The following is a 26,281-nucleotide window of genomic DNA, read 5'->3' as shown; positions in this document are numbered from 1 at the left end:
ACATCTCAGGTTAAATGACTGATGATATTTTATTAGTGTTTTGTCACTACGTTAAAGTTTCCTCCTGGTTCTTTGACTGCACAGGACTCATTTTTACCAAAACATATTTCGAAGGCGGGAGTGGGAGAAGTTGTAAATGTGATTTATTGACAAGAATAACCATCATCACCATTATCATCATCATCACCACCAGCAGCTTGTGTGTCTTGTCTACATCTTTACAACACTGATATCATGCGGTGATACACCCAGATTTTGGTCAGACTGACAGCATACAATAATTACTCCTATACAAACATCATACATATCTATACAGGATATATCTATATTGATGAGTTATATACAGAAGATCCCAATGGTGTTAGAATCACAGAACTACAATAGATAGAAAAGGACACTTTCTGGTGGATCAGAACAACCTCCTTTGGTGCATCTGAGATGGTTGCTATAGGAATTTCATCTGTCATGGTAATGAGCATGTAGTGGACGGCACATGAAGACTCAGAAAGTTGAAGTGTTTGGTTACCGGAAAGTCCAGTGAAATGGGCCTTTAACTCGGGTTTAGCCTTTAGGGGTTTTTGGAATATTGTGGGATAAGAAAAGCCTTTGAAACAGAACTTCAGGGCATCAGGGGACACTTAAACTCTCCAGTAAAACCCAGCATAGTAATATTAATACTACTGTTATTTACAGTAATTATAATAATAATCAAATATATTTATGTAAACGTGTGTAGAGCCTCAAGAAAATGCTGCATTGATATAATCTCAGGTTAAGAGTTTCCGACAGACATCCATTGTGGTGCTGATTATTTCTACAATAGGTATGTTTGAGTCAAACTTGCATCATATCTGAGGTGAGTGACATTCATTTTTGATCAAAGCACAAGAAGAGTTGCATATATAAGTCGCGTCCCAGTCATAACCAGGGACATATATCAGCTTTCTGAGTCTCAACTCTCAACAACATCATTCATCACGGTGTTGCAGCCAGCTGAGGTGCACCAAGCCATATTCAGATACAGATTTGAATGAGAACGGCTGTTGTATCTATTTAGATTCTGTGATCTGAGCCATCTGATGTCGACAGGTAATACTGAGTACAGTCATCATCACTACACTTAAAAAATAGGCACTGTTTTCAGAAACACAGCGGTCCAGGCTTCATTTCCATTGGCTTTACCTGCTCAAATCTGTTGTGATCGTGTTATTAGACCAGTTAGGCACGTGTGTGTCACTGGCTGGATTTGAAAGGGACCAAAAGCTCAGTTATTTAAATTTTTGTGGACTCCTGATGTGCAATCTGTTCTTCATTCTAATAGGAGTGCAGATGTGGAACCAATTTGCCTCTTGCATTTTGTGAAGTTAATATGACTCTGTTGAACAGCGAGGTGATTGTGGATCAGTATACGAAGCTGAGCTGGGTTTAATTCTCTTTTATTGCAGTCTGCCGAAGGCCGGATTTCCAACCTACTGGAAAAAATGAAAATCGCAAATTGTATTTCCACTTTGAGTTGAAAGAATGTTCCATGAATTGACCCCAGCTTTGACTTTGGTCCCAGATTTGAGCAGTCAATGTAAAAGAAGTCTGACATGAGAGTGATGTGGACAGAGATGGGAATGACTGCACAGTGATCCAACATCCTACCGGGTTGCTCTTTGAAATTGCACGGCGTCATTTGGGCCTTTGCTGTTTAATAAAGTTAAAGGAGAAGTGTAATTGCTCTAGTGGGGAAAAACCCTGGGCAAGGGATTTGCATTTAGAGCTATATTTGGGTTTCCACAATAAATTCGCAAGAGAAGAAACAACAAGCAGCAAAAAGAGAAATTAGGCACTTGACCTTAACTTCATTTGCGAGTTTCACAGAGAAACTGCCAAGGAAATTTATGGTAGATTGTCAAGTTTAGGGGGTGGGGGGGTGGAAGAAACAGGCTGATTCCACACAACGGGAATTCAGAAAGACACAGAATTATGTCGTGAGCATCTCATTCTAAACTCATCAACACCAATCTGTCTTCAACTGTGCAAAGAAACAAGAAAGTCCATTTGTTTACAGTACATCCATTCACAGCACTGTGTTTTACAGCCCAGCAGCCAGGAGGAAATGTTGGCATTTTATATTTCTGCAAATGAAGGAGCCGTTGAAATGTGTGATGTAGTCTAAAGTGAGCGTCAGACGGCGTATTAGGATGCAGGCGGGGTGGTGGATGGCACGATCAGCAGGACTCAACTCCCATGACAGCTGTGTTTGTTTTTAGCAAGTTAATATTGGTGAATGTTAGCTAATGTTTCCTAATGTTAACCATGACCTGCTCCTAACCTAACTAACGTGGTTAAAGCACATAACAAGTTAATGAGAGCTAGTGTATCATTATAGTCACATGATGTTGACACAGCCTCCTGCACGTTGGCTATAACACTAAATGTTGATGTCAGTGAATTCGTTGATTTGCAGAAATGTAAAATGGCAACATTTTATGTTTTTCTGGCGACTGGGTTGCTGTTTTAAATTATTTGAAGACTCAAAACTGAATCTTTTTATTTTGCCGGAAATGTTTTGCCATTTTCTGGAGGTCCAAGATAGTTAATGACAGAAGATTTATACTAATAGGATTTCAAGCACTTGCAGCTTTGCTTTGTACTCACATTTGACCATGTTGTGCACAGGTTTGGCACAATTACAGTGAAAGATCTGTAGACACAATTCCAGACTCGTGAATGTATTTTTCATGCTATTTTATGCAATGGGATGGAGCCGAGTTACACAATACTGATATGCAGTGCTACCACCTCAGTGCTTCCTCAAAGTCAACTCCACTAAGCTCTACTCAGTGTGCTCAAACTGAAATGAAACAATGAACAACTTATAACTGTGTGTGCGTTTTAATACCCAAAATAAAATTTAAAAAAAGAGAGATATTTTCCCACTTACCCCTTGTGCGATTGTTCCAGGTAGCTGCTGTGTGATTTGGCTTCCAGTCTGCCACCATCCCCTCTGTCTCCCAGCCTCACCCGCTCTCTCTCTCGCTCTCTCTCTCGCTCTCTCTCAAACAAACGGTATCTATCTGCCTCCATAATGAATACCATGTTTAACCCAGATGTATCTTATATGAATTACTTTAACTGTCGCCACTTTTATACGACGACCCTCAAAAATGCTTGATTATGGATGAGCTGTGTCCATCCAGTATTCTGCGTTGGAAAAAAATGATTGCTGTTGCTGACACGTCCATTTGCTTTTCACACTTTCCACAATGACTAGTCCACTTTGCATTGCTTTTTTATGTATTCATAGACACTGCATTATGTTTTTTAAAAAAAATCAAAACAAACAGTGGTCCTACTTTGATAAATGTGTCTCACCTTCGGTTAATGGAATCATTTTTGATGAAGAAGGTTTGTGTTCGATGCCTTAGAAACGGCTGTTTGAAAGCTCTCCAGCAGCGCTGAGTCAGTCTGGTTGCCTTCCCTCTCCCTGATAATGGAAGCTGCCGTTCTCAGTTACATGGCATTTGAGAAATCAGATACCTGCCTGTACGTGGTTAATACCCCGATGCAGAGGAGATCATGTCTGGAGACTGGAGACCACGCCAAATCACACAGAAACTATCTAAACTAGCTGAGCAGCAAGTTCACAAAATGAAGCTATAATGTAAACCGTCTGTCATTAAATGAGCTCCACGTGCTGAAGGCTTCAAAATACCAGATGCACAGAAGCATCCAGTATCTGTATGTTTAGTTATGAAACATGTAGGGCTAAAAGTCATTGTGGTATGTAGGGGGCTAGTGACTTGGCCTGCAAAAATCACCAATATTCATTTTTCAACGTTGTTTGGTTTATATTATTATTATTTTTTTAACTGCATGGGACATCACTGTAACGGTGACACCATCCATCCTTAGAGGTATTTTTTTTTATATGTGACATGACCAAAAGAAAAACAAAAAACGCTGTACCATTGGATGCAGCCTATGAAAGAAAATCCACCATGCAAGTAGGTTGAAGACAATATAGCAGGAGTCCAGTTTGCGATGTAAGACCTGGCTTACGTGCACATAGTGAGTATTCAGTACATTGCCTGGATGAAGAGAGGTCTTATTCAATAAAGATGTCTTCAGTGGGACAGGAGTAGCCAACATGTTCCTTATAATACTGCTGGAATGCCCTCCTGTGGCAGAGGAGAGGAGAACGGAGTAGAGTCGGAGATAAAGGATAGATATTAGCACAAGATTCTACTTTTTAGCTGTTATCAATCAACCATTTTACGGGCTATGTAAACACTGATCTCTCACCCTACAGATTCAGCCAAAGGAAGTAAAGTTGTCTCTGACATCATCACATGGCAAGCAAAGCGCTGCTGGTCAGGGTGTTTGGTGATGAAGCCAAAATACCTGCAACACAACCAGAGACGGTCTATGTAGGGAGATACTGTACCCACGAGAATATGTGAGGTCACCTCCAGGGGGCGACGTAGAGCACTAAACCTGGGCTAAACAGTCAAATGAGCTGTGGTCAGTGGGCCTTTTCCAGAAAATTAGTTCTCAATTATTATTTTTTTTTAGCGTGCATTGGTAAAAATGTGCGGGAACCATTTAGGTCAAAAAATTGTTTGTTTTTTCCTCTCTGGTTATGCTACCCAGTCAACAGCACATAGCCTCAATGCTTGTGGAAATCCCCTGAAATTTCCATCATTTTACAGCCATCAGTTTCTCATCATGTTATAATTTTGTCTTCATTATAAACACTGGACCGTGTAACAATGACTGTAAAGATCTGGACCCAAATTTACCAATACATTTTTAGCATTTAGCCTCATTGACCGCCATATATTATTATTATATCACACTAATTTTACTTGTACCTAAGTTTGTTTCAAGTGTTACACTTTGCTTTACACGGGCCAGTTAGAATGACTAATTGTAATATTAATTGACAGAGCTTTTGATTCTAGGTTTGGCAGCAGGACAATATGTAAGTTACATGAAAATTAGAGTAGTTTGTAAAGCCTCTTTATAATCACTTACACTAGAATACTGTTGTGCAAAAAAAAAGTCAGACAGTTTGAGCACTAATAAAATCAAATAGATTTTTGTCTTAAATACTGTATGACTTTTTAAATGTGCTTCAAAGATCAGTGAGTGGAAACTGAGTCACTGCAGCAAACAATATGATATGCATTCAAATATAATTTAAAAAATAAGCAAAAAAGAAGATTGAATTGAAGATTACACATTAAAAATATTACCAACATCAACTTACTTCAGTGAGGATGTTATCAACCAAATGTAGGGTTTCTCTCTCTGCTCATTGATGACCACTGTGTGTGTCAGGTATTACAGCGCTGAGCTCTCACAAGTGAGCCTTAATTCATGATTTTCTAAATCTAATAAGACATGTCAGTTTGGAAAAATAATAATAATAAAACAACACATTAGACATCGTTTGTCTTTTTCAACATGATGCTGTGACCCTGCAGCTGTGGGACAGGATTTAGTGTATCAGCGTGGTTTAACTCACTTGCTGTGTTTCGGATGACAACCACAGAACGAGATGTTTTTCAGTTGGAAGAAATGGAAACACTGGTTCCCCTGAGAGGGAGAGAGAGAGAGAATTTGAATTATTTAAACTCCACTATAGATCCTACATCCATTTTCTAGCTCTTGGGTGGCAGGGGAAAGCTCTGAGGAAAAAAGAAAACATAGAAGAGGGAGGAGAAAGAATCAAAACAGTGTAAACAAGAGGGATCAGTAAGTGTTAAGAGCGTTACATCATGTTATGTTATGTCTCTGCTGGACCAAAGGTCCAGCTGCAGTTACTGCAGATTGCCACTGGAGCGTGCTGTTCGCCTGCCTGCAGGACTCTGCCTGTGTCAGGTTCCCCTCTGCAGGAACAACGCTGGATCTCAGCTGGGTGTGACAAGGTGTGGCACTCACCATAACATGACTGACTGAAGCCTAACTTGACCTTGCAGCTTTTATAATAATAATAAAGAGCAAATATCAAGCAAAAATCCATTGATATGTATTTGGAAGACATGAAGATACAGAGCATTTAGGACTAAAGTTCCCTCTAAACATTTTCTGTTGAGTTTTTTGACAGTTATCACTCGTCTTTGTCTTGAAAAATTGAGTAGATATAAGATCTTTATTCGGACTGTCCAGTGGTAATATTCAACCAGAGACGGATCTTCCCAACACTTCGACACTAAGTAAGGAAATATATTCCGGTGTCTTGGTGCCAACGGTGATGCATCATCTTCCTTTATTGGAATATCTTTGACTCAGCATCGTGCCAAGTTGTGTTTCACAGCTGAGTCAGTGAAGATACTTAACTTCACATCAACATGTCCAGTGTAAATGCTTAGCTTATCAGGCCCATGGCAATTAGAAAGAGATGTTTTTGATTTTCTATTAATACTGGCCCGGTTCCATATTGCTCACAATGCGGATACTACGAACCCCAACATGCACTGCAATGTCATCCGTCAAGCCAGCCAAGAGCAATATCAAAACAAAAAGTGGCAAACACTTGTTTTCATGGTAGACTTCTGAAATACTTTGGCATATTTTGATCAAATTACTCGTGTGGTTTATCATGGAAATATTAGTTATATGTCAAGTTGGATTTGTGTGCCAGTGATGTGCATGCATCAGCAAAAACATGCATGACTGTAGATTTCTCTTCAGGAAAACATCAGTTATCTGGCGAATTTTGATTTCATGTGATGAAAATATTTGTCATTTGAAAGGATTCAGGGTGGGCTTGCAATACTTTTTACACAGTGCATATTTTGAGCAGAAGAATGACCACTTTGGGTCAAAATTGTTCAATAAATATAGACCTCTTTAGTGACTAACACTGACACCCATGGCTTGGTTAGTTGACTCTCAGTGGACTTCATCAACTTCGTACCAGATAGGATTAAGGTCAGGATTAGGGTTGGGTTGCTACTAAATTGATACAAAGTTGATACTAAACTGAATATTAACGCTGTAAAGTCCAGATAAAGTGTTGTAAAGGGAGAGGGGTAGGGGAGATGAGGTGAGAGAACAGGAGGTGAGACAGGGAGGAGGCAGACAGACAGGTCCAGCAGCGGGCCTACCCTCTCAGCAGACTGACACTGGTCCTGGACGCTGATCTTCAGGCCCTTCACGCTGACCTCCAACACGCAGGCTGCAGGAGGCTGCATCGCTAACCGCCTGTTACACGCTACCTATTAACACATCAATCAATCAATCAATCAATCAATCAATTAATTTAGCAAGCAAGCAAGCCACCAATTGATCAGCTCATTGTTTCCACCCAATGCAGTCTATATACCATTTGCTATTCCTGTAATATTTTTGTTCTTAGATTTGTTTTTTCCTGCTGATTCCTTTCCTACATTTTTGCAGCTACCTTGACTTGATTTCCTTAAGAATCAATTACATTTTATCTCATCTGACAAAGTCAAAAGAGCCTGCCGAAACAATCCAATGGAAAAGGTTAAACCAGCGGAAAGAGCTCCTTCATAATGAGAAACAAAGAAAGCCTGGAGCCAAACTAGCTGTAATGTTCTTAATAAGGATTTGGACACACCAAAAGGTTTAGTGGAGACGGCTGATTACGGCTGGAACAGGTACAGCGCTGTAGCCCCCACGTTATATAACACGCTGGATTTCAGCTCATTTCATTCCTGTTGTAGGACTATTGCCATCCAGCTAATTCGTCCTGGAACGATCTGAATCACTTAGATCAGCAGAGTGTCTGTCAACATCCTGGCACACCGAGGACATGTGGGTTTGAAACCAGGGCCACTTACACTGAGACGGAGCCACAGCTCTTATGAACATGTTTGTTCGGTGTGATTAATTCATTTCCTCTCACAAACTGAATTCATCAAACTGGGGAAACATTAAACAAAATATCGACCAGGGAAACCTATGGGGAAGGGTTTTTTTTTTTTAAGGGTTTTATTTAGGCTTAGAAGTTTCTTCTCAAAGGCCAATAGCAAGTAAAGAAATATCACTTTTAAAATTAGTTAATACATAACACACTGCTTTTTTGAGTGAAGCCAATCATAAAAACACATAAGTTCTATATTTTTTCAAGTGTTATTGATTGTTAATCACGGTCATGGTTCTTTTGACTGATGTTTTGCCTCACCAATTAGAAGTAATCTCTTTTATTTACCACTATAACTAAACTGTATAATTCAGAGATGTATAAGATGGCTGTAGAAGAACTAAACACCAAGACCAAATTTGGGATGTCCAACTTCTAACAGTGAAAAGTACGGTGGTGTTTGGTGGCACCTTAGCCATATAGAGGGTAAGGTTTGCCACCAAAGTCTTGACATCCTATTTTTCACGATTAGAGGTCAGGCTTCACAGAGATTTGAGCTTGGAGTTTAGTTCCTCTTTAACTAGATCAGGAATTTGGACAGAATGCGATTGCCTCTATTCTTCAACTGAGAATTTGTTCTTAATCGGTGTCTCTGGTTTTCACTGTGTGGTTCTGTTGTACCGTGTCGGTGAATGTGGTCATGTACCTTCTGCATGGCGGCACACAGCACATCATTGCCTTTATGGAAGGGAACCTGCACTGAGCCCAGGAGTCGCACCCAGAACTGATCTATCCAGCCATCTTTCTGGACTGAGAGGGAGATAGCAACACAGAGACACGTCTGCATATGACAGGACACGGCATCATTCAAGACTGTTACTGAAGGATGGCAATGTGCTCTCTGTGCATTCAGAGAAATTAACTGAGATGTACCTTTGCTGATATCTTTTGCCACGCTGACTGCATAGTAGGCGGGGAAGATGCCTGTAGCTCCGGTCCTCATGTTGTAGCCCTGACACCACAGGTCCTCAGACTGGGCCAGCATCAGCACCGGGTCGTCTGTCTCCAGGTAGAGCTCATCCGCGTGACGAGGGACAAACCTGATGCACAAACAGCACAAACAGCGGCTGTGAAATGAGGTGGCTGGTAGGATGTGTGAACAGCTGATGTGTGTAAGTTTGTGTGTGTTAACCTGTAGACGGCTCGGTGGCTCTGTTGTTTCTCCACTCCGTCCAGAACACAGGAGAACACGCCAAACGAGCCGGCACCTGAGCAACACAGGATGGACGTTACACTGACAATGATCAGCTGTCAGTCTGTGCCTCAGTCTCAGATTCAGAGTCAGCTCACTAAAGCCTAAGCTGTGGAAAACTTGCCTAGCTAACTAACCCTAACCCTAACCAGAACATCCAAACCTGCTGATTAAATCTCCAGAAACAAAATTGAGCAATGACTTGTTGATTGATCAGATATTATTATTTGTTTTATATGATAAATTATTAGACATAGATCTCTACAATGTCAACTTAGGGAACACTGGCCCTGAATGATCCCCTGATTTTCATGTGAAAATACATCCATATTATCAGATATATATCAGATATCACCCTATATACCTATATTAAATGTCCTATATTAAATTTTTTCTCCACCCACAGGAAGTGATGAATTGATACTAGAGCAAAAGCCAAAACAGCAGCAAGTCAGCAGTCCATCCATAGAAGGCTACACTGATGATTGCTGAACTGGCTGCATTTTTCCTACTTAACACTAAGAAGAAGAAACTTGAAGTCCAAGGAATTCATAGTTTACTGACATCTCAGGACATGATTTCTGGGTAAAACATGGTATGATGGTTAAACTTCACAAGACAGGCCAAACAGTCCATGCAGTAACTGTACACAAGCTGACTGAGTTTACTGAAGCTTTAAAAGAGGAAACTAACCCGTGGAACTGTAATGGTTGCTGCCGTGGACAAACAGGTTGAGGAACTTCCTGGTTCTTGGAGCTGCAGCCCTCCGTCCATTAGAGTCCTCCTCCTCCGAGGTCGTGGTCGATGTCACCTTGGACTGATTGAGGATTTTCATCACCTCCTCTCTCCTCCTCTTCAACTCCTCCTCCTCCTCCTTTGTCCTCTTCTCCTCCTCTTTTCTTCTCTCTTGGAGCAAAAATGAACATGAAGGGGTCAGCCTGACTGGGGCCACAAACAAGGAGCAGCACAAGCAAACGACGTAGGTTTGATTTCAACTCTAAGGTGACCTACTAATCCATGCTTCCCATGGATATTGCCATAATCCATGCTACTGCATTTTATGAGGCTACAGCTGCATGTTCAGCGTATATGAACAATAAATGCTCGATCTATTATCTTGCAAGTGGAATTTCAACCTAACCCTAACCTAGGTCTAAACTTAGTTAGGCAAAGGTGCTTTCATGTACTCCAGCTGCTCCTTTTGCAGGGAACACTGCAAAATTATTTGAAGGTGAAAAAGCTGGATCCATTTGACCAGTTTGAACTGATAACTGGGGCAGATTCAATAAGTCTATTCTTTATCTAGTCAAGATTTAAATAGATTTGGCCCATGAGCCTGCTGGTTTGTAACTGCAACTGTTCAGTTAAAAAAAAAAAAAAAAAAAAAAAAAACAGTACAAAATGGGCTGTCCCTAACCAGGTATACATATTTGCTGAATATAATATATCCATCCATGTTAGTAATGCATCGTCCTCATTACCCTGACTCCTCTCCTCTTCTTTCCTCTTCCTCTCTTCTTCGTACTCTGGGTCTTCCTCTTCATTGGCTGATTGGTAGACAGTCTCTGCATCACTGTCATCGTTGTGCTCCTTGTAGCTGTGGAAACAGTCCTTGAGGCTGACCAGCTCCAACTGAGCATGTTCATCGACCACCAGAGTGTATTTGACAGAGTCATAATTTAACCCTGCCGTAGCTTTATTGTTTGGACCAGTCCGGCCAGCCACTGAGCCTCCCTTGGCAGGGGCAGAGTTGCAGCTGTCCACCTCAGTTTTATTATCCCCACCTGTATCCATCTCTCCTGACATGGTACAGTCCATCTCTCTTTTGTCACGAACTCCAAGGCAGTGGGTCAGATTACCTTGGTTGTTCACAGACGGGGTTGGGTCACCCTCCCCCTCCTCCTCGCTGATGTCAGGGTTGGTTCGGTCAGGCAGGGTAGGATGTAAGGGCCCTGGCGGGGGCCCCTCGTTGTCTGAACTGAGGGACATTCTGTTAGAGCCTCCCTCACTGCTAGAGCGGGACAGGACAGGGGGGCAGTCCTGGGTTCTGTCATGGTTTTGGCCTACAAACACAAAACAACGATAGGGAGAGCTGTTATTCTGTTATCAGTGGTACAAAAAGTGTCAGTGTCAGTGAAGAAAATAAAATCCACCAGTTGTTAGTCAAATAGATTATATTCATCCTCATGGGGAAAGGAGTAAATGGGTGGTATTAAACATGACACAACCAAATTTTCAACTCTCTCAACTAAGACCAGATGAATAAGGAAAACTGAGCACAGTTACAGTACATATGAAAGGTGTAAAAAAATGACAGAGGATAGTCGTACAGTGAAATGTAATTACACACTTTGATGTCAGATTTTCAGTGGCAGGCTGAGTGGCTCTCATCAATTCTGTCATTGATTTATGTAAATGGCAGATTGTTTCTGCAGATCTTGGCACACACAGCAACACAGTGCCTCCTCTAACCCTTAACACCTGCTCCCTTGCTATGATGTTACAATGTTGTAGCCAGTGTTTGCTCACATTTACAACACTGTTTAAAATGACAGTTGAAACTAAAATGTATGATTATATCACGTCATACCGTATATTGTCAGTTATCTACATTAACATATATGCACTATGTGGACAGAAGTATTGGGCCACCTCCACACTCCACCTGCAGGAGCTTTTCTGACCTGCCATTCTAAATCCATAGGCATTAATATGGAGTTGGTTTCCCTTTGCAGCTGGAACAGCTTCCACTCTTCTGGGAAGGCTTTCTACCTGATTTTGGAAGTGTGTCTGTGGGAATTTCTGCCCGTTGAGCATTTGTGAGGTGAGACACTGATGTTGGACCAGAGGGCCCGGCTCACAATCTCTCTTCTAGTTCATCCCAAAGGTGTTGGATGGGGTTGAGGTCAGGGCTCTGTGCGCGCCAGTCAAGTTCTTCCACAACAAACTCAGCCAGCCATGCCTCGCGCCACAAAACACATTTCCACAGCATTCAGTGAGCTCTTTAGAACGGGCCATTCTTTCACAAATGTTTGTAAAGGCAGACTGCATGGCTAGCTGCTGGACTTTATACACCTGTGGCAATGGGACTGAATGAAACACCTGAATTCAGTGATTAAGAGGTGTGGCCCAATACTTCTGTCCGTATAGTGTATTTCAAAGATCACAGCTTTTATTATGGTACACTATGATGTAAACAATCTTGCATAAAAAATGGAGCATCAGGTTTGGATATAAAGTACCACTGATAACACATATTATATACGACTGCAAAATGTTACAATAGAAAATGTGCATAATGTACAGTGTTGGAAAGTCAGCCATGTTCTGACACTGGATGGGAAACGCTACTCTCTCTGTCATTAGATAAAGCTGCTCAGTGGCAGTAGGAAGTGGGTATTGTACAAAGGATATGGATGTAGCATTAAAATGTGTCAGAAAATACCATCATAACAGAAATATTGTGGGGCTACAGAGATGCCCTACAAATTGCATTATCCAGATGCAAGAAAACATATTTGCTCAATACAGATGCCAACAAAAACCAGATCATCAACATGTAAATTTTTAACGCAAAAGCCCTGGGCTACTAACAGCTGCAACTTGCTGTAGAATGAGGAATATGCCCACTCTTAAACCTCACTTCAGAGCAGGGTTGTCCCTGCAGGGTGCATTGAGGTTAGGACAAAAAAAAATGCTGTCCAATCAAAACTGTGCTACAAATGTTCTGGAGACTTTAACTATGGGATTTAGACATTCGAGTGTGAATCTTTAACCACCTTGGGCTAGAAACTGACGTGGGAAAAGGGCTAAAGTCTGCACAGTAAGAACTCTGGCTCCCGTGGCATTTAATGTTAGAACAGGATGCAACAGAATGCCTTCATTGTCGTTGCACAGCAGTACAGCGAAAACCTACCACCACATTAAACCGCATGCAGGCCAGTTCTATTGTGCAGACTTTATTTTTTCACATTCAGTAGACCATTGTCATCCCTGCAATAAATACATAATCATGCAAACTGCTTAAATTCTACTGCAACAGCCATCATACCACCTGAATGACTTGACATTTTTTTATGAAGAGGCCAGTATAAGCCCCATGTGTTTGTCGATCCAATGCTGTGAAAATAAATAATATTACTGTGAGACGTGATTGTTTCTCCTCCCTACTCCTCAAGGTGGTGTCTTGCTCAAAAACACTTCAGCAGCACCACCAAGCTGCTCTGACAGCTGGCAAACTGAGGGTTAAATAAAGGTTTCACCTGCTAATTACCTGAGTCTTGGGTCTTGTCCTGGGTTCGGGGTGCAACAGGTGTGCGTGGGACCACCATGGCTGTCAGGTAAATGTCCTGGCTAGGAAGGGAGTTGTTAGCCTTGACTCCCCCTGCTTTGTTGCCCCCTCGAGGACCCACTCTTCCTTTCCCATCAACCCCCCGCCCTTTTAGTCCATTTGCTTCTCTGGCCTTCTGATATCCATTCCTCTCTCTCTCCTTTCCCCTCGACTCCTCACAGAATCGTCCCCCTTTCCTGTCCTCCTTCCCGCCCGTCACTCCATCCCTCCCTCTGTTATCCCCCAGGCTTCTCTCCCTCATCACTGCTACTCCTCTTCCTCCTCCTCCACCTCTTCCACCTACTCCTGCTCCTCTTCCTCCTCTCCGCTGGCTTCTTGGCCCGCCGGAGGAGTGTGTGTGCCCGGCGCCTGTCAGCTGTCTGTCCCGAGCTCGGGCCTGAGTGTCTGCAGCAGCGGCGGCAGCTTGGGCATGTGTGTTGCTTCTGCTGTCTACACCGTTGGCCGTGGGCGGCTTGGGGGCCGGTCGGCGAGCGTGGTGTCGGACTTTGTCCTCGGCTTTTGGTGGGGTATCCGGTGGGCTATGATCCCCTAAACACACACACACACACGCACGCACAAACAAACATGAGTAGCAGATTATTTATTAGGCAACCAGTGGTAAACAGAGGGATTATGAAAGTACATTAAGCTATTGAGTAACGTGGGAAAATCCACACGATTGGTTTATTAGGATTTATCCCTTTAGGAGAACATTTTCACTTAGGACCTACAGTTCGGTTTCACTACTGAACTGTAATGCCATGTTTTGGCCCCCAGATCTCAATATCTTAAACTACAGATGACAATCAATCCCTGGAGGAGCCAAAGTTGGTACTTGGCCATCTAGGCATATATGGATGGCACTAAGAAAATGAAAAAAATCCTCTATGTAAGCAAAATATTGCTTGTATTCGCTTCCATTTTGAAAGAGAGACTATCACTATCATGCAAATGTGCATGGGAATGAAGTCGACCTTGGCTTCAGAAGTGAAACAACTCGTAGTCATCATCCACCTGTGATGTAAGAGACGTGTTTGTGCCCTTTGATACTGCCTACAGTCCCCACAATGCACCTCAACCACTCTACATACAGTCCTTACAAGAAAGGCCGAGTACGTTTCAAAATTTGGAGGCCTTAAAGCAAAACTGAACTTAGCGTGATTACAATTATTTGTGAAAATACAATCAGGTTGTTTCTTCCTGGTGCAAGGCTCTAATTTTCTACTACAAGTAGGAAAATAACTAGATTAGATTAGATTAGATGTTTACTGCCATTTGCACAAATACAAGAAAGTATATTTATATTGGAATTTTTGTGCATTGCTCTTAGGTCAGCTTTACAGTTAAAAAAATATATATATATCAAAAAATATCTCTAAAGCATATACAGAAGTAGAAAAGCGAAACAAAAAAAAAATAAATGCATAGGGAAAAAAAGGATAAGGCATCTGGGAGAAAAATACTAATAAATAATGAAGGAATAGACAAATAAACAAATATGTAACCAAGGTGACTTCAGTTACATGTCCTGAGAGAGTGGTTGAAGAGTAAGAATGTCAATTATTGCACACACAAATATTGCACATTGTCTTAACCTGTGAAGGTAATTTGTGGGGTGTGATATTTTTTCTAACAAGAAAAAAAAAATTAAGTTCCTAAAGAAATAGGGTACCAGGACTTATATTGGCATAATGTGTTTTGTTCGTGTTTATTTATGCACTAAAAATGTTATTGTGGAAGCTGTTTTGCCATGCTATGGGACTGAATGGAGAGACAGGAATACAGCACAGAGCAACTAATGAGGAGATTTCACCGTCATGCAGATGCGTATAACACCCAGGTAACTGTACAACCCAACACGCTGCCACAGCTCATCACTGCCTCTCTCACTGCTGGGTTTGTCTTTGCTGTGTAGCCAAGCTTTAGCCAAACCCACAGATTTTTATTTTAAATTCTAGCGGAGAATCTCAGCTTTTCAAAAATCACAAACATGTCCCGCTGAGTTTACAGGGAAATGCGTATAAAATGATGAAGAAGACATCTGGACATGCTCCCTGCACTCGTGCTCACCTGTGATGTGAGGGGAGGAGGAGTGGGACTCCTTCCAGCTGTCCTTCTTGCCTAAAGAGTTGTTGTTGATGGTGTCCTGTGGGGATTGGAGGGGAGAGAGCATCACTTTAAGAGCAACATGAAGCACATGATTGGTTTATCTGACACACACACACACACACACATGAGCACAGGAGGTCCTGTTCAGAGTTTTGCCTGAGGTGATGGCAGACAGCTGAACCATTAAATCTGTTCTTACTGTAGTGTTTAGCCCAGAGACAGCATGAACTGAACACAGACACATTATAAAATGAAAATGCACCCAAAATATGCTTAAAGTACACATGAAACGGCGTTTTGAGGGTATCTAACCTCCGTATGACATATTTCCAAATGAAACAGGATAGACAGGGAGGACATTATGTTAAGAGGAATTTGATTTGAACGGTGAACGCTGAAGCAGTTCCCTGTAAAATGCCCTGCACATAATGTGGAGCTGTCACAGATACCACTCTCCTCAGAGTGAACACACTCGAGCCTGCGGGCCTGCAAACACAGCAGGAAACAAAACAGGGTTTGAGGTGGAGAAGAGCTGAGGACACACCAATGTACCGTACCGTTGGCATTTAGCAATCTAATAAGTCTTAGCAGTGTGAAATGGCAGATAAACACACATGTTAATAATGACGTTAACTAATATTTAATTCTGTTTAGGAGCACCATTGTCTTCTCAGTGAGTTAAACCTGGAATGCACTCAGTGGAATGTAATTTCAAATGCAGTTTTATTGTCACCTGTGTTTACCTGCTATTCATGGTAAAATGTCTGCAGTGAAAAAGCTCTATAGAGTCTTAATAATGTAACAGTGGATTTGTATGACAGTCAGCCTGGTAATGTAGTGTTGCATTTCTTACACACAGACACACAAATACAATCTAAAGTGACTCATGTTAATTGACTAGAAGACTAAATAAATAAGTCAAAATCTAACTGAGAAATTAAGATTTCATTTATTCAATGTCCTTTTATTTTAATATTTACTCTTGACTTGGTTTATCTATTTATATATTGCACATATTTTCTTATAAATCACTTTGGAGCTCACTGAGGACAGAGGGCTGCTTGCTTTCTTTTGCTCTCTCTCTCTCTCTCTCTCTCTCTCTCTCTCTCTCTCTCTCTCTCTCTCTCTCCCTCCCACCCTCATGTGTCTCCCCATCGCTCTCTGCACTCCTGATGACATCATTGCCAGGAAGAGGAAGGAGCGCCGAGCAGGAAGTGACAGCCCAGCCGCGACGTCACGGCAACCACGCAGAGCGCTGACTCACTCACTGACATCCCATCATGCATCTGCATTCTCCATCGCACACCCTGCTTTGTTACTATGGTTACTAAGCAGGGGAGAGAGAGAGAGAGAGAGAGAGAGAGGAAGACAGAGAGAGGGCTACAGACCTTCAGACTGTTTGGACCGACACCAGCCAGCAGCGTCTCAGATAGATGCTTACACTCAGAAACAACCACACACACCTTTATCTCCATGGAGCTGCAGATGAATTAAAGGAAAAAAATGACAAAACACCAAAATGGCATGTGGCTCTGATAGTCACATAGTGAGACAGATGGTGAAATGCCTGAAGAGAGCTATAAAATTCACAGTTTGCTCTCCTCAAATCATTCAGTCTAGCTGCTGAATGCAGGTCATTTGACTAAGAGTTGGAATACATAAATATATAAATATGTGCATAATGCATATGTTACCTGTCCTGTAGTGTAGTGAAGTGAAATTCTTCATTGATGATTGATAGATTTGATCGCCAAGCACCACACATCTGATCACATCTTGTTTGTGCTGTAGATTTCTCGCAAACTTTCAACTCGATTCAGAGCAAGAACCTTTCCCACAAATCAGCAAAGTGTGTCGGATGGTGGAAAACGTATTTATTTAATTATCCCCATAAAGTCAAAGCAAAGTTCTGGTGACTGCTGCCACATTCACCGTGTAAGATCTGCATCCCTGCAAGCTGGAATCAGCACAATCACACCGAGGACGACACTCATGCATGTTCACCCAGAACTCATATACCCTGGATTACATTCATAATTCTCGTTTTTTTTGTGCTATAATACTATAAAAGAACCTGCAAATTGAATTTCTTTGAGATTTAAAAAAAAGAAAAAAAAAGAAAGTACAGAATACTATTTCACAAGTCTTATTATAATGAGGGAAAAAACAGGGGCCTTATGCTTTATTGACTGATTTATCCTGGGCTAATAGATTTCAGGGTTTTAATGTAACAATAACTAAATGTGCAATTAAAATCAGAAACAGTGGAAGCCTCTGTAGACAGCACTGTGGAGTGAGGCAGGGCTGCAGGATGAGCGCATTTCACTTTTATTTATCTATTAATGAATCACCAGGACAGTTTCAGAAAACTGCAGGTTGTTACTCTGAGGTCACAGGTGTCGATTCATCTCTGTTTTTTTATTTTTTATTTTCCTACTTCCAGTCCAGCAGCACAACGTGGACACACTTACACAGGAACACGGAGCAACTAATGAGGAGATTTCATATTATTTAAGGAATAAAAAACAGTATTTTTTTTTTTAAAGCTTGGCTGCTTCTTATAAATAAATAAAAAACATGGCCAAGGCTTGTGGAACGTGTATTTAATCCTCTGTCCTTTTCAAAGCTCATCTAAACATCAAGCTGTTATCTTTACTCTTCTTTTCCCAGTTTCCCCCAGTTCAGTTTTAGCAGTAACACATTGTTACCAGTCTAAAAACTAAGTCCTCACTTGTTCTGTCAGCCTGTTGGAGGCCACTGATTGCATAATAATCAAGCTGAATAATCCAAAACCTACATTCCACCTCCATCCACTGATTCATTTTCCTCATAATTAACAAGCGTCCGCTCACATTCAGCAAGCTTGGATGAGAAATGATGGAGATCCAGTCAGAACACTGAATATCATCAATCGTTCGCAAAGTATTGACATTATATTTGAAATGAGTATTGAGTTGGATGATATTTAGACACACCCTGTCACGAGGTGAGGGGCTGATTCATCCAAGCCAACATCAACCCAACATGAAAAAAATACATTTATTTTATTCTGAAACATCTAAAAAAAAAAAAAAAAAAAATCTGTGTGGATGTAGTCTATATTTTAAAATAGAAATTATTACATATGGCCACAAATACTGCAGTGTTCACTATTTTTGGATATTTCCCCAAGCCTAATATTGAATTTATCTATTTATCCTGATGGACAGACCATCCATTTATTTTATTGCTGTATTTATTTATTTATTTATTTTATCTATTTTTAAGTAACATGCCAAACATTTGACTGCACACACACCATCCCTCAGATGAGATTGGATGTGTGTGTTGATAATCCGGTGCCATGGCGGTGCCATATGGTCAACATACTGTTCTTTTTTTTTTTTTTTTTTTTATTCATTCATTCATTATTTTTTAATTACAGTAAAATTTGGGATTATTAATCATGGAAAATGGATGGGACACTATTTAGCACTATCATGCATCCAAACAGCAATGAGTGATTAGTTAGTTAATGATCCATTTAATAAACAAACACTGCAGAATAGAAATCACACACACACACACACACACACACACACACACAGGCAGTGAGTGCCATCAGTCTAATCCACAGCAGGTGAAGCACAGATTACAGCAGCCGCTCACACAGTGTGTATTAACACACCTTTAGGTTAGACTCAGATACTGATGGTGTGTTTCATTACACATTTATTACAGAGTTTATCAATAAGCTGACTGGATTCCACAAATATGGATATACGGATGAATATATTTGTATTCTTATCATCTCAGGTTTCAGTGGAGAGTTTGAGTGTTACATGACGGTCTAAATGCTGTTTCAGCGGCTTTTCCACTAAGCAGATTTTTTTTTTTTTTTTAAGATTTTTAAAAGATTTTTTTTTTTAAAGATTATTTTTGGCCTTTCTGCTTTAGTTGATAGCAACAGTAGAGAGAGACAGGGATGGTGGGGGAGATGCAGAAAAGGGCAGCTTATTGTCACAAGGCCTAAATCTGAACTTGTCAATTTTAGTTGCTGTTAATGGATATTTGAATGTATTGATATGGAACAGCCACGACTGTCTGCTGGTGCCGTGTGTGTTTTTACCTTGAAGGGAAGTTGGGCGGGTTTGTTAGATAGTTTATGACACCTTTTATCAAATAAATGCTTTGAAATGAGCAGTCATGTATAAAGTTATTGTGTTTTAGAGCTGCCATATCATTTCTCCTCCCTTTTCTCCAGCTGTTGGTTTCAATTCATTCCACTACGATATGAAAATGAACTTCCAGAGACTTCAGACTTTCATCACTCCAGTATTCCCTCACTGTAATAAAGTCGTCCACATTAGTTCTCCTGAAAGCAGCAGCACTGTTGTGTTTTGATGCCTTGAAAGTTGGTCTTTCGCCACAGAATATAGTCCCTGTGGAAACACTTGCTTTACACAGCCAATTAATATTAGCCAGTTATTAATTATTAGCCAATATGAGTTCTGTGGTTTATAAATGATGACAAATGTGTTAGTTGCAGAAGCAGGTCATTGTAAGATGGTTGTCTCTACCATAAATTCAGATTTATTTTGATTATATGATTTGCAGAGTGGTGTGTTGCAAGTTCAAATGTGGGGAAATTGAGGTCAATGGGCCAAACATTCAAAATCACCAGTATTGTCCTTTAAGAATAAAGTTCTAGCAGAGTGATATTGCACTAATATGACACTAATATGAAGGCTGGATTCTGGCAGAATTTTCCTCCTCCGTTTTTGAAAGATTATGTTGTGTTTTTTGTGCTTTGTTAGACAGCAACATGAGAGAGATGTCAGGAAACCTTTCAAAAAGCACACGGTGCCGCATGTGCTTTAATCCACTGATCCACCTGAAACCCAGTCCTCAGTTGTCTGTAATGCTGCTGCATTAAATCCACGCTGATACACAGAAGCTCCTTTAGTCCAGGACAACACCTCAGGTCTAAAACTGGATTAAATTTGCACCTGACATTAAAATGCATCTGTACTATACACTCTGAAACAACTCAATGCCACATTTCACCTCCCCTTGTGATATTCACACCCCTTAAAACTGACTGCAAAAATATTCTCTTGGTTGATTTCCGTCCACAAGAACCCTGATAATCCAGTTTTGTCAAGACTGTTATTATCCAAGCTGCCTGCCGCCTGCTGGATTTGGTTTATTCCTGTCATGAGTGGATCAGAGATGCATTGCTTTTAAAGGTTTTTTTTTTTTGTTGTTGTCATCGTTAATTTTCTTCCTTTGCATGTTTCCTGCATGTGATATGTTTTTGATGCTATGTGATTACAGTCTGGACACGCTGATGTCATGCAGCAAGGGTGTCACAAACAAGGCCTGGCCCCTGCTGAAGCCACATGATAGAGATGAATAGTTCAAAGGGTTTGTTGAGAAGACAGTGGCTGTCCTGCTTTTATTTTCCTGACAAAGCCCTCTCAAGTCCCGACAGTGTAAAAGCAGATTGGATGAACCACCGCAGATTTGGGTCAATTCTGTAAGGCAAGCCGGAAAGACAGACGGATACAAAGCGAGCTAAAAGGGCTACATGGGCGAGTCTCTGTCATCCCCTCCTTACATTTAGCCGGTAATCTTTAGTTAACAAAAGGTGTGGAATCTCAAATGAAAGTGTGGCTTTGAAGTCACAGCTTGACCTCCAGGGATTTTCATATAAAATTAAATTACAGAGCTCATCAAATTTAAACAAGACAGGATATTCCATGTCCATATAAAAACAGTCTTCCTGCAGTTGTTGGATTTCATTACAGGCTCTTTAAGGCTTATTTAAAACATATTATTGCAATTAAATTTATTATAGCATTCTGATAAATTTCATGAAGTTAATTCATGGGTAATTAACTTTATTTGTTTTGCTTTCAAACCAACCCCTGAGCACGACGAGGCTTAGTGCTCTTCCAAGTCAGTCAATTTTATATGACTACACACTTGACTTATGCATAATAGTGCAATCATTCTCAAGATTTTCATCATAGAGAGTATAAGAGCTTACTTCCCACAAAAGACTCACAATCTTTACAGTCTTTGCATCAGTGGTAACACCACACTAGACCACTGCAGGGGCTCTGAGTGACTGGCCATGAGTCATGGGAGAGTTACAGGAAGGGAGTCATTACGGTGCAAAGTTATGAATGGCTTCCAAATGGGCACTTGTTCACGAACAAAATTCTGGATTCTTCCATCTGGCCACATTTACTCTTGTTCATAAATTGGTTAGAAAACAGAAGACAGACACGAGTAGCACCCTTAAGCAGCTAATGCATTTACATGAGTGGGTTTAGTTGCACTTTGTTGTTGATGTTTACATGGGAAGATGTATTTGTAGTATTTCTAGCCTGGAACAGCCATACTCCAACTTTTTGTTACCATTGCTCCATTCATGAAACACAGTTTGGACTGCTGGGTTCAAACTGTTTGGGAAAGGGGCTGCAGCAGTTGGCGATTACAGAAATACAAAGCAGGTGATTGGATCAATTCTCTGTCTAGCATTTGCAAACTAGTCTAATCAGACAATGAACCATATGATGCACTGGGAGAGTGCCAGATCTAAACAAACAGCACCAACTGTGTCGCTGACAAAGAGCAGGCGAATCAGTGAGCAGACTGCCAGCTTCTTAGCATGCTGGTGCATGATTCTTGACGTTTTTGGAGGCAAATCTACACTGACGTCATGTTGTTTATGTTTTTCGGGTAAATGTATTCACTTCTCACATCGCCATCACCTAAGCCACGCCTAGTTCTGCAAAGGACACTGATTGGCTGTTTTTTTTTTTTTGGCTGGAGAGTGGCCACATGGTTTTGCAAGTCAAAAGAAAATAAACTCACCAGATCAATAGTGTTTGAAGCTTATGACTCCAGGGAAACTGCTGCTTGCCACATCTGAATGTAGGCCAGAATATACTAGCTAGCATATTTGGCGTTTCGTATTTGGATATTGACTGTATTTGTGCCTGAAGCTGCTGCAACATTGATGATAATAGCCTGTTGCATTTTGATGGGAAAAGAGGGTCATAACTATAACGCCCTATTTTATAGGGATGGTAAACTAAAATATGTTACTTTTCAGTAAAAGGTTTATTTTGTCATGTGAGTGTAGAAAAAAACATGGCAAAATCAAATGATCAGTTTGGCTGGGGATTAAAAGTGACTTTCACAGGTAAGCAGTAGGTCATTTGCTATTATCAACACGCTCCCACACCATCAGCCAACACACACACACACCTATAGACCTATTGACCCTGTTTCATGTTTGAAGTCTTACTATTATCATCTAAAAATTCAAAATCTTTTAATATATTCATGATTTCTATTTTGATTTTTCTATTTTCAAATTTCTCATGTACCCCCTGTAGTTCCTCTGCGCACCCCATAGGTTACAGTTACCCCTATTTTAGAAATGTGGCTATGGAGAATAGAAGCTACAACATAGTATAGAATTGAATATTTATAGTATATAATTTATAGAATACTATAGATCCAAGACAGAACTAACAGAAGGGCGGGACTGAGAGAAAAGGGCACAATTACCAGTCTGCTACTTCAGCACCACGGACAGCACCATGAATTTATCAATACACAGCATGTTAGAGTGGTGCGATCCAATCAGAACACGGCTTTCATTTTTATTTCTCCGGCTTTCATTTTTATTTCTCCGGCTCACATTTGATTGACTCTTCATTTGCACCTGTTATCTTCGGCTTGGCTCAGCAAACAGTAACGAGTGACAGAGTAACTGTCGGCTTGTCAGCACGACTCACTGACAAACCCATTTCTTCACCAATCTAACGTTAAAGAGGCAAAGGCTAACAAAATGCTTCAATCTAATACTGAGCATTAGCTGGTACTGACATCACACATGGACTTTCTCACATCAAATCTAACTACTTAAAAGCTTCCAAACTGCTCCTATTGCAATGTTAGTGAGTGAGTAGTGCTCCAAAAAGCAGGATATTGTCACTGTGTTGGACAGCTGGTTGGTCTTTCCAGGGTCCAGAAAATATTGTTACCCCACCAGGGGAACTAAAGCCCACCCGGTCCTGCTGGAATGGATCCCTGTAAAAACTGTAGACCCTGTAACTCAATTTCATTACAGTTATTGACTTTGAGGAACTCTCACATCTTGCTGGCTGATGAAAATAGAACCCAAGAATAATACTAAATAGGAAAATGTTTTGGTAAGGGATTGGTAAATGGGGCTACCAATCCCTTTAATGCTTATCATTTGCGTAGTCCATAAAAAGTGATGACATCTGTTCTGGATGCTCTGAGCAAACTCCTCTCTGCGTTGAGTGATTTCCGATGTTGACGCTGAGGGGAAATCCAGGTTTAGGCTGAACGACCCGTGGTCTGATCTGCCATTTAAAGGGATACACCGGGTGCTACTAATGCTACTGCTGGCTATTTCTCAGCAAAGGTCGTTTATTGAGCACCGCCTGAAGAACCTGGGCTGATTAATACCCTGTCATCTTGTAAACGCCTTGGTTCATATTCCTATTATTTATTCTAACTGCTAGATACTGCTGTCAACAATCCTAAATACATCTGTACATGAGGTGACAGAGCAGCACAGAGACTGTTTAGACCGTCCTGTTTCAAAAAAGTCTCCGGTTTGGTTCCCACAGGAGCCAATATGTCCTGTCAAAGTGTCCTTGGGCAAGACACTGACCCTCTTTCTGCTTCCTCATGTTACCGCAAGTCACGCCGGGTAAAAGTTTTATAAATCTGTTTACCGAGTGCCACTGTTCTAAACAGAGATATTTGACATTACTGCTACAGCTGAGCCATTTTAAATGCTGACCCACTGCTATTACACACACACACATGCACACACACACACTGTAAACAGAATATAACCCATTTACTGACACACAGCTTGCCGATGCGATTGCTGCCTCATTCTGTTGATAGGATCCTCCCAGCGAGCATACACACACACACACACACACACACTGACTGTAACCCATTTACACAGCTAGCTGCCACTGCTGTCTCATTCTAAAGACAGGATCATCTCAGAGGCACACACACAAACAAACATGCAAGACACCCAGTCCAACACACGCACACGGGCGCACGCACGCACGCACGCACGCACACACACACACACACACACACACACACACACACACACACACACACACACACATCAGACATACTGTAACCCATTTACACAGCTTATTCTAAATTAGTGGACCCTCCCAGCCACCTAGAGCCATACCTGGGTGCCGGGTTGGGGTAACTGTGGGAACAGAGCCAGGGTGGTGGGTCTCTTGGGTCTGTATGCATCCATGACAACAGAGGATGATCCCCCTCCGACAGACGACACAGTAACCTTCCTCCCACCCTCCACCACCTCCTCCTCCTCCTCCTCTCCTCTTTTATTAAGCCGCTGCAGGCGCTCCTCCACTCGGACAAGGCCTCCTCCACCCTCCTCAACCTCCCTCTCTTCCCTTCCCTTTTCCTCGGTCTCCTCAGCATCGATCAGCTCTGAGCCGAGCCTCTGGACACGCCCCTTCCCCTCCCACCCAGCCTGGGGATTGGCTGGCTGTGGTGCCACATCATTATCACCATCATCATCAGCTTCCTGGCAGGAACAGAGCAGAGCAGAGGGAGAGGTAGAGAGACAGAGAGAGCAAGGTGGGGAGAGAGAAAGAGGTAAGTGGCGTTGAACAGCGATGGGGTGAACGAGGATTGACAGCGAGAATGAGGCAGGGAAAAGAGGGAGAGACAGAGGGAGAGGGAGAGAGAGTGTGGAGGGGGAGGAGGAAGGCAGAGCTAGCCAATCACAGCGAGGAATGACATCATCAGCTCATCTGCCTGTGGCATTTTCTGTGAGTAACAAACACTGTGACTGTGTGTGTGTGTGTGTGTGTGTGTGTGTGTGTGTGTGTGTGAGAGTGGGCCTAATGTGATTGTAGCATGTAACATTAAACCCAGACAGGGAGAGAAACAAAGGCGTAAAGCCAGTCAACCCTAATTACTGAGGCCAGACGGTAAATCACTCAGCCATTCAATAAATCAGGCAGACAAGCAACCAAAAAAAAAACAGTCAGTCTGTCAGTCAGTCACCAACCAAGCCACCAAACTAAACCAATAATACAGTCAACTATCCAGACATCAGTCAGTAAATCAGTCATTCAGTACACCAGTCAGGTCAGCCAGCTAGACAAATACATAAATAAATATAAGCTGGGCAATCAGGGAGTGAATTAAACAGCCAGCCAACCCAGTCGTTTCCCAGGGGTCCACAGCAAAATGAGAAATAGTTTGATTTCACTGAAATTGAATTCACCAGGAGTTGTTAGAATGCAGAAAATATATCAAGGATAGTTTAAAAATTTCTTTCTTACTGGTTTAATGTCACCATGATTTGTCCGTGTGCAAGTATGGCATCTAAACAGCTGTGAGAGAAATCAAAGTCACTTGATTTCTCTCACAAACATGGGGGCAAAATGTGATAAACATATCAGAAAAAAAAAAAAAAAACTGAAACCTTAGTAAAAAATGTTCTAAAAAAAGAAATAAATGTAAATTTTAGGAGAAAAACACCAGAAAATTTGAAAATTAGCAAAAACTACACAAAAAAATGAAGATGGCTATTTTTTCAGTTATTAAAATGATAAGTGTCAATGTAAGATTCCCTGTTTTTATATGCTTGTGAAAGACATCTGAGGCTGCAATCAGCATAAAAATTATGGTGTAGCACAAACCATTCAGGAGAAAAATA

At 41.3% G+C, this 26,281-nt stretch overlaps 1 protein-coding gene across 1 annotated transcript; it reads right to left on the bottom strand.

Annotated features, from left to right (window-relative positions):
• Positions 1 to 121: 121 nt before the first annotated feature.
• LOC115360828 (C-Jun-amino-terminal kinase-interacting protein 1-like) lies at positions 122 to 24,856 on the bottom strand. Its single transcript, XM_030053978.1, has 12 exons — positions 24,773 to 24,856; positions 15,478 to 15,553; positions 13,351 to 13,956; positions 10,559 to 11,140; positions 9,771 to 9,983; positions 9,018 to 9,093; positions 8,759 to 8,925; positions 8,532 to 8,635; positions 7,104 to 7,214; positions 5,519 to 5,589; positions 4,294 to 4,392; positions 122 to 4,169 (listed from the first exon to the last, which is right to left on the bottom strand). The coding sequence occupies exons 1-12, from the start codon at positions 24,842 to 24,844 to the stop codon at positions 4,097 to 4,099; spliced, it is 2,250 nt and encodes a 749-aa protein (XP_029909838.1). The 5' UTR covers positions 24,845 to 24,856; the 3' UTR covers positions 122 to 4,096.
• Between the last annotated feature and the right edge of the window lie 1,425 nt (positions 24,857 to 26,281).

Source organism: Myripristis murdjan, chromosome 6 (genome assembly GCF_902150065.1).
Source record: "Myripristis murdjan chromosome 6, fMyrMur1.1, whole genome shotgun sequence".
Taxonomy (NCBI): domain Eukaryota; kingdom Metazoa; phylum Chordata; class Actinopteri; order Holocentriformes; family Holocentridae; genus Myripristis; species Myripristis murdjan.
The sequence above is the reverse complement of the archived record's forward strand: the minus strand, read 5'-3'. Positions and strand labels throughout refer to the sequence as shown.

Excerpts from the sequence above, each read along its gene's own strand:
- LOC115360828 (XM_030053978.1), bottom strand. The coding sequence starts at position 24,844 with ATGGATGCATACAGACCCAAGAGACCCACCACCCTGGCTCTGTTCCCA. Across the intron at positions 11,141-13,350 it reads GGACAAGACCCAAGACTCAG|GCCAAAACCATGACAGAACC; the intron begins GTAATTAGCAGG and ends TTGTGTTTGTAG. Across the intron at positions 8,926-9,017 it reads AGCCACCGAGCCGTCTACAG|GTTTGTCCCTCGTCACGCGG; the intron begins GTTAACACACAC and ends TTTGTGCATCAG.